The sequence below is a fragment of the Watersipora subatra genome, chromosome 8 (genome assembly GCF_963576615.1).
Source record: "Watersipora subatra chromosome 8, tzWatSuba1.1, whole genome shotgun sequence".
In the NCBI taxonomy this organism is placed as follows: domain Eukaryota; kingdom Metazoa; phylum Bryozoa; class Gymnolaemata; order Cheilostomatida; family Watersiporidae; genus Watersipora; species Watersipora subatra.
This window is the reverse complement of record NC_088715.1, coordinates 64553772-64569903: the sequence shown is the minus strand read 5'-3', so window position 1 is coordinate 64569903 and position 16132 is coordinate 64553772. Positions and strand designations below refer to the sequence as shown.

Below are 16132 nucleotides of genomic sequence, written 5' to 3'. Positions count from 1 at the left end.
ACTTGGCCCTTCACTACCGCAACAAAGGCAGATTTTGGTTATCCCATGAGCTTTCATTCATTCTACCAGTATAATCATAGTGGTATTGGTTTTAACAAGGTGTCCAATATATCATGGGTTACGCATTTGTTGATGCTGGCAACAAACTGGCAGCAAGGATGGGTAAACCCATTCTGAGTGAGGCAAGTCTAATAGCTGGATAATGCTCAATAGTTACAGTGTGAGGTTTTGAACAACAGCAAAGCCTGTTCCTACTTGGCACATCATAGAATGCAACAAGCACTGAATGTTTGACACAAAAAATAAAAATATGTAAACAGCAGCCCACTGTATACCAGGCTTACAGTGAGATATAAGGAGGTAGTTACTAAAGAAGTGTGTATGACCTGTGTTATGTAATCTTAACCTGGCACAAACGGAATGCTGCCTTAGTGTGTACAAGACCTGGCAACATTGTATTTTATTCTAATCAATGTATGCATCGTCTTTGTTCTACAGTGTCAACAAATCAAGTCACCCGATGTTAGCTCTAAACAACATAACTACAGCATTTACATGTGTTCTATTGCCATCAAGTATAGTTCTATTTTAGCTCAATGCTAACCTAAGATTTATGAATATTTAAAATACTAATTTGCTCAGAGTGCCCAAAATATTTCCACAACACGATAGCAATGCTTAAACTGTAGGCTTTCTGTAAGCTAATTACTAGTGTGTTGATTTCCACAGTTTCACTTTTTAACACAAGTATGAATTAATAAAAATATGTCACCAGCTGAGAATGATATACGCAATGCAATAATAATAATAATAGTAAATGCAAATTAATTTATGTTCTTAGAATCTAATTTTTCAGGAAAATATAAGCTATAATATTGTTATAGCAGATGTTTGCATTCACAGGGCACACTCCAATATTTACTTACCTTCACAATCAGGGTGTGCAGTCCAATATCCTGTCTCTTGACACACTATAGTATCATCTCCAATCATCTCATATCCAACATCACATTCATATCTGACTGTATCATTATATGAGTGCCCAGATACTTGTCTCTTAGAGTTGTCTACTACCGGTGGAGGTCCACAGTTTACTTCTATTGGAAGAACAAAAGTGAAAGTTAGGAATTGTTTGGGACAGCGCCAATAGTGTTTTAAAAATTATTACAAAATTTAGATAGGGTTAATTCTGGTGCAGGTGGCAAGTATCTATGTGTGTTGGGCACATTTCAGTCTGATAAATACATGTATCTAGAGCCACACAGTGACTTGGTGATGTGACTAAAATGAAACAAAAGCGTTTGATAAAATTGTAGTATACTATACTTCCCTTGTCTATTATACAACATACTATACTTCCCTTGTCTATTATACAACATACTATACTTCCCTTGTCTATTCTACAACATACTATACTTCCCTTGTCTATTATACAACATACTATACTTCCCTTGTCTATTATACAACATACTATACTTCCCTCGTCTATTATACAACATACTATACTTCCCTTGTCTATTATACAACATACTATACTTCCTTTGTCTATTATACAACATACTATACTTCCCTTGTCTATTATACAACATACTATACTTCCCTTGTCTAATATACAATACTATTTGATAAAGTTGTACACCATACTGTTCACTACCCACACAGTAAAATCACTCAGACTTCTTATCTGCTAGTAGCTGGTGACTGTGCACCACCCATTGCTAAGTATTTTAAGGTCCATTGCTTCGAAAAACTTTGAGGAGCGGCTTTGATAGAACACTTCATATACTTGTGCTTTGTTTAACATAACTCAGCAATTTGATCGTAATGTCATTTTTGCAAGAAATGCTCTGAAAACAAAAAATAGTCATAACATTTCAAGCGCCATGTTAGATGGTGCACTTTTATAAACTGCATAGCATATGTACAATATGGAATGTATATATATATATACATATATAAAAGTTATATTGATACACATTAGTAAAAAGAGTGCTCAATGTTTAGAGTAAAAACAGAGCTGATATAAAACTATGTGTACTAAAAAAACTACAAGTTTAATTAAAACATTTTATTACTTAAAGTTTCGTGCGGTAGGCTTGCACTCTTCAGATAAAATGTCATTTTATCTGAAGAGTGCAAGCCTACCGCACGAAACTTTAAGTAATAAAATGTTTTAATTAAACTTGTAGTTTTTTTAGTACACATAGTTTTATATACATATATATATATATACATATATATATATATATATATATATATATATATATATATATATATATATATATATATATATATATATATATATATATATATACATACTGTATATAGATATATATACTGTATATAGATATATATAGGGAATAAATGTACATGATATAATATACAAAGCATATACATGTATATGTAAATGTATATGCACATGTAAAATAATAACATGTACATGATAGAATATAGTCTTTTTTATAATATATAATGTAATACAACGCTGATTTTATTGTATTACCCAAACATTGTATTACACATATTGCTGTTTTGCAATATTTAGTATTATAATAAAGTAAATTTTGTTACAAACTTTTATAAGTGATTTGTATTATATATTGTCATATTACATCTGTAATGCCTACAGATGTAATCTCCATCCACATTAATTATGTAATACTACATAATTAATGCAGTATTACAGATTACATTATTATAGCTGTTATAACTATTTAAATTTTAATGTCTTGCAGGATATACCTTTTATAAAGTCATGAACTAAAACTCATTCAAACCGTCTTCTGTGTACAAGTATGCACTGAATGAACTGATTATTTAATATGACAGCCTAGTTTTAGACTTACTGTGGCAGATGGGGGGTGTTGACCAGGTCCCATCTTCTGTACATCGCACTAGCTCAGATCCCACCATTCGGTATGCATGACTCACACAAGCATATATAGCTTCAGAGTCAAATGTAGTGTTGTAGAGATGACGATACAGCTCACCATTTTCTACTTCTGGTGCTTGCCCACAGTTTTTTCCTTATAACATTTTGGGGTTAGAAAACAAAATCCATGCAAGTACAATACATGAACACACAGCACTGCTTCGCTACAACAGGAATTATATAATGAAAAGGCATCTGGTATAAAAGCAAATTGCTCTTTGCTACAGAGTAAAATGTACTCTGTAGTTTGATACATTTGATGGTTGAAAAGGTTATTAGGTTAGTTTCTATTAAATCATATTTACAGTAACTTCAGTTGAATGCCCGGTGTTGCCTGAGAAATAAAAAGTCTCCGATTGGAACATTTTATTTCATTTAACACACAGGGCACCCTCGGGATACGATTATCTTAATATACAATTTTTTTACCTTACAAAATAGAACATAATAATTTTTTTCACCTTACCATACAAATCTTTTTTCACTATTCAAATTCAACAGAATTTTCCTCGAATTGAAATTTGGAAGTTGGTGTTTTTATTATGAACATCAAATTAGCAAGAACACAAAAATGCTGTTTGCCGAAAATATTTTCAAAATGCCTGAAAGAGACACTATGATCGATTTCTCTTTGTTCAGCATTTCTCATGTGTAAAACAGTAATATTTTTGTTTCAGAACCAGTAGCAAAGATAAAGTTGCCATTCCTTCTTATAGAAGGTTTAGTAGTTGGACAACTTCTTTTAACCTGCTAGCAAAAACCCACTTCATTACGCAAACAGCATAATTTTTGTTTTCTTGCAAAATTAAGTTAAAAATATTTTAAATAGTTTCGCTAAAAGTTATAGCAAAAGCGAATACTAAAACTGGTAAGTGATAAAATTTTGGAGACAAAAAGTTGAAATTCAGTAAAATAGTTAAAAATACATACTAAAACCTAGCTTTAAGTGTGTGGGTTTATGTTTAGTAAGGTAAACCCATTTGAAGTTAATTTGATCTTTTTGTTGTAAGCACGCCTGTCTTGAAGGTAATTTCTATGGTGCGTAGTTCTGCTCATAGACATTGAAAAGTTACATTTTATGCAGATCATAACCAACAAATTGACTAAATATAATAAAGTTACTGTAGACAATTATAGTTACTAAGGTTAACATACTACTTTGTTACTATTTTTCAATATGTACAGAACTTATATAGAATTTTGACGATTTGTTTGAGGAGATGTTTGCATTATATAATTAACATGGTTTCTATACCCCTACATACCATTTTTTCACCATACGATGCCAGCCCTGATACGGATTAACATCGTATCCTGAAGGTGCACTGTACTTCATACTCATAGAACTTTCATGGCTTAATTATTATATTGATATAGTTTGAGTAACATTACCACCAAATACATTTGAGTATTTTGGTACATATAGATTAGCTACCTGCTTCAACTAGCTACTTATAGCTTATAGTATGAGAAAAGCACTTTTAGCTGTTGAGGTTATGATTATACAGCACACAGTCTCTCTTACTTGTACATGTTGGAGTTGCTGTCCATGTTTGATCAGCCTGACATGTTATAGAGTGAGATCCTGCTTGAATTTCATATCCAGGGAGGCAAGTGTAGGTCACCTTATCTTGATATCTAGTTCCTGTTAGAACTGTCGCTTGAGAATCATGGTTGTTAAGAAGCGGTGGAGGTCCACAGTCTACTCCTAGATATGTAGAAACAATGGGTTTGCTTTAAATAAAAAATCTAACCTTAATTGTACAAATTTATACTCACAGGAGGTCTACAAGCATCTGAAATATGTTGTACTCAGAACAACACAAGTTTTAGAAACTCTCAAACTTTCTGAAGGCAATGAATGTTGTGCTACATCAGTCTGCAACTGAAGTTGTTTGGTGTATAAATTTTAAGCTCATGATAATTGATATCAAAACTTTTCTGTCCTGGAAGAATAATACACAGGTTGTTATGAGTTAGTTTTCCAAATAAGTCATTTGCCCTGAGTGTTAACCATGACACTATGTGATGTTGCCACATCATAACTTGCATTTGGTAAAACCTGATTGGCTCACTGTTTTCTTTTTTTGTTATTTAAACTCTCTACTTCTGTCTGTAACTTAAGTTCAGTCCAGTAAGTTGACTATTGTTAAGTTAAGAAATACAAATAGAAAATTGATTACTAATGATTGGTGCATACGGTTAGACTATACAGTTGCATGATTGCTGTTATGGTGCACCAGAGTGTTGGGGTCTAGTCTATCAAGATCTTGTGTACACCTTGGCTTACTTGTACATGTAGGAGTTGCTGTCCATGTTTGATTGGCTTCACAAGTTATAGAGTGAGAACCTGTTCTGACTTCATATCCAGGAAGGCATGTATACATCACTCTATCTTGATATCTAGTTCCATTTTCATACGAGTTCTGAGTATCTGAGTTATCTATAGTTGGAGGAGGTCCACAATCAACTCCTGAAAACATGTAATACATATATTGAAAGGCAACACTGATGGCAATACTGTCAAGAGCAGAGTGAAACAGACCATATCACCTTTTTGATCTTGTCTTACAATAAACTCGATATAGCTCATTGTGAACTGGTTACAATAAACTTAATATAGCTCAATGTTAACTGGTTGCAATAAGAGGACTGTTCAAGCAAAATCATTATCAACTGATTAACTGTTTTTTGTGCCCTTTTGCGACTGATTAGAGATTGGCTGGTGCTTTCTGGTGATTGGTTGGGGCCTTCTGATGATTGGTTGGTGTTTTCTAGTGCTTGATTGGTGCCTTTTAAAGATCGGTTGGTGTGCTACTGGGTTTGAATGATGTCCTCTAGTAGTTTAGTGTTTTCTAATGATTGGTGGGTGCCTTCTAAGGATTGGTTGGTTCTCTCTAGGGATTGGTTGGTGCCTTCTAATGATTGGTTGGTTCTCTCTAGTGATTGGTTGGTGCCTTCTAATCATTGGTTGGTTCTCTCTAGTGATTGATTGGTGCCTTTCAAATATCGGTTGGTGCGCTACTGAGTTTGAATGGTGCCCTCTAGTATTTGATCAGTGTCCCCTAATAATTTTGAGCTAACTTTGAGCTCATATGATTTACATTTTAGTGGAAGCCAGAATGCTTGCGTCTGGGTCCATGCTCGGCATAGCTCAGATCAGCTCAGCTCGGAATAACATTACCAACTTAAAGAGATTTTATAGTTCCATTTCATGCTTCCAAATCTGGTCTCATAGCTGTTCAAGATACTTTAGCAGAAAAATATTTGTTGTCGCCATTAGTTCAAAAATGCACTTTCGAAAATTGCCTTTTAGGTCATCCGTAGTAAATCCAGATAATTACACTTTGAGTTAAATGTAACATACTTAACAATGAAGTCGTTAAGTCATTATTTTCATTTTTAAAAATTGCTTCATTTTATAGACATTATAGTCTAAATTTTATAGACACAATCATGCTAGTGTCTGATATATATATATATATATATATATATATATATATACCCATATTTCCGAGTTAGGAGTTGAATAAATATATACCAGTTAGGAGGTTGCGGAATATAAGGGATTAGGAGTTAACGCAAATATATATGGGTAAGCCTCCTATATGGTCTAATTTATCTACATTGTAGATATATATATATTTATTCACCTCCTAATTATTATATATTTTTATGGAAATTTTAAGAGAATATGGTATCATACAATATATATTCATCGCCTTATCATACTTTGTATATATGCATACTAGAAAAACTGTCAAAACTTGGAGAATGTCTAGATGGTTGTTGTAAATTACATATCAATTTGAAGGTAAAATAATTCATACCTCAATGAGTAAGCAAAAATAATGATTACCAGTTAGCAGATTGCTACGAATTACACATAAATTAAAATGTTACCATTGTAACTTATGTAATAGTTACAATGGAAACATTACATAGCATGGCATAGCTTACATACCCTTTAGTAAGATGCCGTAACTTATATCATTTAGGAGTTTGCTATAACTTGTTTCTTTTAGAAGCTGCTCTGATTTACATATAATAAAGTATGTTGCTATAACTTATAGATCATTTGAGAAATTGATATAATTTGAATTTCACATAGTTGGTAGCAATTATCTATATATCAGTTAGGAGGCTGCTATGGATTATATATTAATTAGGAGGCAGCTGATATTTATATATCATTTAGGAGGTTGCTATAACTTACATATCATTGCAGAGGCTGCTATGAGTTACATATAATTTAGGATGTTGCTATCACTTATAGATCACCTAAGACCTTGCTATAATTTGAATTTTCCATAGTTGATAGCTATTATTTATATATCAGTTAGGAGGCTGCTATGGATTATATATTAATTAGGAGGCTGCTGATAATTATATATCATTTAGGAGGTTGCTATAACTTACATATCATTGCAGAGGCTGCTATAAGTTACATATAATTTAGGATGATGCTATCACTTATAGATCACCTAAGACCTTGCTATATTTTGAATTTTCCATAGTTGATAGCTATTATTTATATATCAGTTAGGAGGCTGCTATGGATTATATATTAATTAGGAGGCTGCTGATATTTATATATCATTTAGGAGGTTGCTATAACTTACATATCATTGCAGAGGCTGCGATGAGTTACATATAATTTAGGATGATGCTATCACTTATAGATCACCTAAGACCTTGCTATAATTTGAATTTTCCATAGTTGATAGCTATTATTTATATATCAGTTAGGAGGGTGCAATGGATTATATATTAATTAGGAGGCTGCTGATATTTATATATCATTTAGGAGGTTGCTATAACTTACATATCATTGCAGAGGCGGCTATGAGTTTCATATAATTTAGGATGATGCTATCACTTATAGATCACCTAAGACCTTGCTATATTTTGAATTTTCCATCGTTGATAGCTATTATTTCTATATCAGTTAGGAGACTGCTATGAATTACATATTAATTAGGAGGCTGCTGATATTTATATATCATTTAGGAGGTTGCTATAACTTACATATCATTGCAGAGGCTGCTATAAGTTACATATAATTTAGGATGATGCTATCACTTATAGATCACCTAAGACTTTGCTATAATTTGAATTTTCCATAGTTGATAGCAATTATTTATATATCAGTTAGTAGGCTGCTATGAATTATATATCAATTAGGAGGCTGCTGCTATTTATATATCATTTAGGAGGTTGCTATAACTTACATATTATTGCAGAGGTTGCTATGGGTTACATATAATTTAGGATGTTGCTATGACTTATAGATCACCTAAGACCTTGCTATAATTTGAATTTTCCATAGTTGATAGCAGTTATTTATATATCAGTTAGTAGGCTGATATGAATTATATATTAATTAGGAGGCTGCTGCTATTTATATATCATTTAAGAGGTTTCTATAACTTACATATCATTGCAGAGGCTGCTATGGGTTACATATAATTTAGGATGCTGCTATCACTTATAGATCGCCTGAGAGTTTGCTATAATTTGAATTTCATATTGTTGGTAGCTACAGTACTATTTATATATCAGTTAGGAGACTGCTATGAATTATATATTAACTAGGTGGCTGCTGCTATTTATATATCATTTAGGAGGTTGCTATAACTTACATATCATTGCAGTGGTTGCTATGGGTTACATAGAATTTAGGATGTTGCTATGACTTATAGATCACAAAAGAGTTTACTATAATTTGAATTTTATATAGTTGGTAGCTACTATTTATATATCAGTTAGGAGGCTGAAATGAATTATATAGTAATTAGGAAGCTGCTGTTATTTATATATCATTTAGGAGGTTGCTATAACTTACATATCAATGCAGAGGTGCCATGGCTTACATATAATTTGGGATGTTGCTATCACTTATAGATCAACTAAGAGTCTGCTATAATCTGTACAATAAAACAACAATCTGTATAAAACAACAGTAATTGTTGTTAGAACCTACATATTGTATAGTATGTTAAACTTTAACGTAGGAATCAATAAATTTGTATTTAAAACAAGAACAGCCACCATGCTTGATACTAAAAAATTCAACTAGTCAAGTACCATAGAATGGTCGTTGCTTAGTCACCAAACGGAGTAAATTTATTCAGACGTCAAGTTTAATGCGATATTACAAATGCCTCAACAACAAGAAAACCCTGCTGCCAGTTTAATTTTGCAGCTTCTTGAGTAAGTTGTGGGCTCGGGCATAAGTCATCATTATAATTTTCAAACACCAATTTCTTTTAACAGTATACAGCTCTGGCATTTTTGGTAGTTTGCCTCAATCTTCCGATCATGGCTTTTTGAACTCTCAATTTTCTTTTAGGCTGCATAACTTTCTGCTCACTAATATAAACGAATAATGTAACTCAATATTTGTAAATATGGTCTATGTTATAGTTTCTTATTTAGTCACATATCGCTGCTGCACTGCATACAAAAACTTAAAAAAAATTAGTTGGTAACAATGCATGGACGCAACTCAGTTACTGTGATTGCTAAAATGAAACACACACATTTTTGCTTGCTGTGCATATTATCTACAGTAATAATATGAATTACTTGCACAACATACTTAGTTACTCAATCTAACATACAATAACAGCAATGTCTTTCTATTCATCTTAAGCCACTCTTAGAACGTAAAGTAAAAACATTTCCCCACTCGGGAATGGAGTGTCAGGTTGCAAAACCTGCGCAATACCACAGCACCGTAAATTGGGTAGATTCCAAACAAGCCCATTGTGCCTATGTAGAACCCAGGGAAAAACTTAATGTCACATAGAGAGCCAATAAAAATACAATAACATTCTATCTTGAGGGAATTTTCGCTTTTCAAAACTTCTTTCTTACTGCAATTTATTGTTAGCAATGATCAGTCGGGCTGGACCCAGCACAGTACCAAATTTTTTCTAACTTTAGATCTCTTGAATTTGGGTGGTTTTATTGATCAATAGTAATACTGAGTGCTATTATTCACATTTTACCAGTAATAATAATGCCCTGAACTGTCAAGAAATTGATAGAACATTCTACTCAGACACATTCACTTAAATTTGGAAAATGACCCAAAAAGATATATTTCTCATTGTGTAGTGAATTTCTGATTGTTTTTAGTCAAGCACAGCGTTCTAAGTAATTTTTTGGGCTTGTCGGTTTGACAGTAAGTTGTCAGTAGACTGGCTGCTGCGGCATATTTCCTTATATTTAGTTTTTCTTTAAAAGAATTATTATAATTCATCTTAGAGCTTGTTTCTTGAATAATACATCATAGTGTACAGTGCAGTACAACAGATAATATCTATTGTCGGTATTGTATTATCTATCATAGTCATTGTTTTATGCACATTTTCTGTACATAAAATAATAGCTAAGACTGCTTGATACAAAATAACTATACAAGTGCATTACTGCGGAGTTGGTCTCTTTTAGTCTTCAAAAAGAGCACATTTATTGACAAATACAACACAATGGTAATAAGAAGGTTCAACAACATAAAAAATTCAGCTGGCATTTTTTCTCGCAGCCTTCTTTAGCAAGTTGTTGGCTCAAGCCCGAATCACTGTAACACTTCTGTTAGGCAGCGTTGAGTGTTTAGCATCCAACACTGATCTTGTTGGCAGTTTGCCTGATTTTTCAGTCCAGTACTTGTCAAATTCTGCTATTTCCTCTGCACTTTACCGTTTTCTGCTGACTGAAATAGTAAATAATGTGAATTATCATTTATAAAAATCTGATAAGCTATGGCTTTGATGAATCACATATCATTGCTCAGCTCCATTCAAAAGTTAAATAAGCTGGTTTACGTGCTGCAAGTCAAAACAGAATTGATGGTTTCTAAGATACAAGTGAACAATAAGGACATTAATGCTCGTTAGTGTCATTTCTCATTTAGTAATATAATACTTAACCAATGTATTGTTATTCAAAACACACATATACTATAGAAGGTACTTTGATGACTACTTCTATATACTACTTTAGTAGCTAATTATGAAACTAAATGGTGTGCCACTTGCATGCATGCGATAGAGCAGTTTGGATTTCTATTTGCTTCAAATTATTAGAGAAATTATCAGGATTAACATTCATTGAGCAGTCTCAATGGCCAGTGTTCAGAACGATTGCTGCTAAGCTTAGTGTGACCTGACTGGGTAGCTATTTATTGAGTCATTAATTAGGCTAATACTTGACCTATGGGGTCAAGCAATGTGGTTAAACACCATTGTTCATGTGTTCATTGAAACCACTAATGCCTAGATTGCTCTAGATACCTAAATGCCTCTGACTAGGAGAGCTATGTTTTGTAACCTGACAGCAGCAGAACACAAAGACTAGTGTCAGCATTTATGTAGGCAACGAATTTGACTGAAATACTTGAAAAGTTAGACACCTTTATTTTTTCTACTGCATTTGAGCTACAGCAAAATAATCACGCTTGGTTCCCTAGTACATTGTGTTAGTTTAAAGCCACTTATCATAGCATCACCCACATTTAATCTGATGTCTGAAAATCACTCTTCGGTGTTGATAATCCATGTATGTCACTCTGCACTTATTTAAAATCAATGCATTTTTGATTAGATGCTACTACACAAAGAGAAATATACCCTTGGGTTCTTTTTTTAAATTCATGCATTAGTGATTTGCAAATATATGAAAGCAGAGCCTTATTTAAAACTAAAATCTTGTTGCGTCAATATTTGCAAAGTTATGCTTGCTATTTTAACCTTGACCCAAAACTCCAATATTATAACATTCTGAAATACAGCTAAATTGACATAAGGTAGAATCTTAATTTGAAGGCCATGTTCATTCGAGTGCTATTCTAGAAGTGTTGAAAACTCGAGTGTCACCCTTTAATTGACAACCACATCCAGCTGACTGCGACTTCAACATTCTTTGATCTTTGGATCCGATTTTGGACAGGATGGATAGAAAAATGTTGACAAATTTTTACTAACAATGACTCAGTTACAACAATAGCAATTAATACTTTTGTCAATGCATATTGAAGCGAGTTTTCTAACTTCTAAGCTTTACAGTGTTTTCGTTAAAGTTTTGAAAGCAGCACCGTGGAAATAATTAATAACTCTATCAGGCTGATAATAATTTTATTGTTTAAGCGGCCTTGATAGTTCGGCATATATGAAAAAATAGTTTAGCAAATATGATGAAATCTGTACTACTATTTGAGGCTAAAATTTCTTGCACATGCTACAGCATTAGAATAAGCAGTTAACGATGGCATTTTGCAAGCTCAACGCCCAGTGTATATGTTATCACTGAATCACAGCTTAGTTTGTGTGTTATATAGTTTTTTATGTGTTTTTTTCAAAAGAAGTAACGTTCACTTGAACGGCGGCGTTCTATCTTTAACCGTCATCTATTATAGTACAGGTCTAATAGAGGGGCGTTTAAAGATGTAGTTGCGTCAAAATTTAAGTTGATCTTAAAAGAAAGCATTTTTTTTTCTCTATCAGTTGATATGTTGTTTGTTGTGTTACGCGATCGCATTGCCAAAATATTTGAAAATTAAAACCGAAAAAATCTGATCACCGTAAAACGCTCAGGCCACAAAAACGTGCCCAGCCTCGCCAAAAATGATGTCACGCGTTTGGCAACCTCTCTCTATCTCTCGTATTCACATCGGCTATTTGCGATAAAATTCTAGTCTTACGCGGCTCTATTGGCATATATCTTATTTTGTATTTGCTCGTGTTGGCTAGAATAAAATTTTAAATCCTGCTACAGATGCATTATTATGAATGTTTAAAAGGCCTCAAATAACGAAAATTGAAAGTTTGTTCTACTCACTTTCTCCAAATGTTGTGTAAACATTTGGGTACCGACTACCAATTCTACCGGTCTACGGTAATTCTGTCTAGTCACTTTATGTAGAACGCGGTCTTTGTATCAGCACAGTTCTGCAGCTACCCATATAAACGATATACAGCCTCCCATAAGCCCCGCCCACATTATGTCGCCTATTACCTATTGCCTACGTACTAGTTTCTTACTAGTTACTTACTACTAGCAAGCCACCTCTTTGAAAAGAATATAGACAGGGATAGAGTTTTAAGGATGAGAAGTCTGCTGCAAACTGGATTTGAACTCACATTCTCCAGTTCTGCGGACACCCATATACCATATCCGATTCACTACAATATTCTGCAAATCATGTTTTGCATTATCTTCAACAATAATATTTTATTATATAATTTTTACAAGCAAAAATATTTTCATCTCGGCATAAAGCTTTTATTAAAAATATTCATCAAGTCGTGGCCACTCACAAAGTATTAGCTGATACAATAAGACAAATTCATCTACTGCAACAAACTCAAACAAAACATCATCCAGCACGCATTCAAGTCTTGCTTTCTCCTTTATAGCAGTTTCCACACTGACAAAGCTTCTTCGGCTGGTGGGATGACATAAACATTCTGTAATCAGTAAAACAAGTAAATGTAAACAAAGTAGATGCAATAAATATGTCATTCATAGATATGTCATTCTAAAGCGTATCTATTGACAGCTTCCAAATTGGGAGTTAAATAGATTGCGAGTGTAATTTTAAAAACGAATAAACATTTAATAAAGGCACAAGTACGCCAAGCCAACGATTCGAAGCTTTGGTTCTGGAAATTAAAGATTTGCAATGATCAATCGATTTTACCCACTTCCTACGTGTGAAAATAATTTGTAATCATCACTCTAATTTACCAAAGAAAATTCGAAAAAAATATTATAGCTAGGTAAAACGGCAGATAAGCTATGAAACGATGATTGGAGATAGCAAAAAATTATCATTTTATTAATTAGTATATGTATTTATGACTATAAAAAATATTACATTTACTAAAGTATGGAAAACTCTAAGTTAATTTACCTCCATTCTGTCTTCTTCTGCAGCAAAACGCTGCTGACGCCTGTCAGCTTTGGCCATAGGCTGTCTACTCTAATCTTTTACTAAACGTTGCTCAGATAACTCTGAGTAGCGGTCGCTCGAACTTGAAGCCATTTTAAAACTATGTATAACTTAGTAATTGTTGAAACGCGTTGAATCAGTAACGATGAGCATGAATTCTCTAGCGATGAGAATCTTCGAGATCATAGACAACGCGTTTTACGAGTGATAACATTTATTACGGTCTATATAAAAATTTTGCGATCGTGATTGGCTAACGAAGCGACCTCATATTTATCGCTCGTGGTTTCGTTTCAGAAAACAAGCTAGTGACGTCACGAAATTGGCACCCGCTGGAACGTGAGCTTTTTAAAGGAGGGCCTCATTCAAACGCATATATCTCTGGACAGGGTTGGTCTACAAAGACAAAAATGGCATCAAATTGTAGCTGATGTTTTAGCCTTTTATGGGTCCTAATTTTATTTTTGACGCAACTACATCTTTAAATGAATGGGGATTCAATTAGAGATTACATAATATTTTATTAACCCTTTCACCGCTGCATGCGCATTTAGGCGAAATCAATGGACGACCGGCATATGTGCATGTTGCGAATTTCCTGGCAATTGCGTAGTAACTTAATTTTATTATTCGTTGACAACATAACTAACAGTCTTTAAGACTTTTTATGGTATTGACAGTGTTGTCCAAAAGTTTCCCTGTAAAATTACCCTAAACTCACGAAGCAATTTTAAATTTTATTTTAGGACTTTTCAACATAAAAAGAAACATTTGTTCTTTCTGATTTTCGAAATATTTAGTGCTATTATAGCTTTCGCAAGTACATCCAGAATTGAAAACAGATAATTACTTATGTTGATAACATTATTGATGATTGTTGATGACTGACGGATTAAGATTTTAGTGATTACACATATAATTAAAGTAGCAGCTCCAATAGTGACTCCAATGGTGGTCAAAGTAATAGTTTTTGTAAGAGTAAGGAACATGGTAGAGCATTGTTTTTTGAGATTCGAAGGGATCGTAGCTTCACATAGCATTAGCAAGGCACGAAGTAGAAATGCATTAAGTTTTTTGAATAGTACTATTTTTTAACGTGTTGGAAAAATAAAATCTATAACAAAAGTGTTTTAGATAGAGTTGAAGCTAATAAAGATTGAACATATATTATGAAGCACAATCGACAATTTTTGCCACTATAATTGGAAGGGTTAAAAAATGCAGTGCCATGGCATTCAAACATAGATTTTATAGTAATATTATTTCTTATAAATTTTTTGAAATAAAACTTTTATTAATGTGGCACGCTCTTGTGGAAACTAACCGTTAATCAGCAACATACCCCCTTCAAGAAAGCGTTCAGCTGTGCTTCGTACCATTTTCCATCTGGTGGATATAGTGCTTGGATGCGGTGACCAGGTTTCTACCAAAATAAGCAAAACAATTTTAATAGCCCAAACAGATGTTATGCAGATTAAAAAGTGATGCAAAAGATGCCTGTTGTTTTTAGGTTTTTCAGCAAACCCGTGTCCCTACCTCCCATTACTAAAATTCTATGAAGCTGTAATATTTTATCTCATGCGATATTCTTCTACAAAATTGAAACATAGATTTTAAAGCTTCAACAATTTAAAGGATTTCATTTGCTCCAGTCACTTACTTATGACTCAGCCTCTAGTTTAAATCCGTATCAAATTACGACTAAAATGCATCAACTTGTTAATTACAATGAAAATAATACATTATCATAACTTTATACTGCCCTAAGCAAGCAAAACGCCCTATCTGAAAAGTTTTTCAAAATTCACTTTTTTGTGCTTATATGTAATTTAGGTTGAGATCTAACATGTCTCGAAATTTCATATATCTGAGACCACCAGAAATAGCACTTTTCACAATGTGCAAAACGCCCTATCCACATTTACCACACATAAAGTGGCAATCAAAGCGCTCTATCTGCAGATACAGCGTTTTGATTGGCCTGAACATACACAAAGTTGGACATTATGAGCAGCATTATGTAATCAAAGAGTATATAAACAAAGGGAAGCGAAACTGAAGCATATATATTTGGTTGTTTCAAGGCAGCTCATACAAGCTAGTGCACTTCTAAGTGCTCAATCTTATTGCTATATTTTTTATCATAATATATTTATTATGACAAGACGATATTTAAGTGACAAAAGTCTCGTTTTAAAGATCCGACTCAGAGATTTGATGAAAAATTTGTTTTAATTACATGT

The 16132-nt window shown here is 33.2% G+C and overlaps 1 protein-coding gene across 1 annotated transcript in view; it reads right to left on the bottom strand.

Moving 5' to 3' along the window:
- LOC137402849 (sushi, von Willebrand factor type A, EGF and pentraxin domain-containing protein 1-like) overlaps window positions 1-16132 on the bottom strand; it is a 74338-nt gene that overhangs the window by 12080 nt on the left and 46126 nt on the right. The window contains exons 6-8 of the mRNA XM_068089358.1: window positions 5223-5405; window positions 4458-4640; window positions 927-1097 (exon numbers count right to left, since the gene is read on the bottom strand). Coding sequence (XP_067945459.1) covers window positions 927-1097; window positions 4458-4640; window positions 5223-5405 — 537 coding nt within the window. The remainder of the gene's footprint in view (window positions 1-926; window positions 1098-4457; window positions 4641-5222; window positions 5406-16132) is intronic.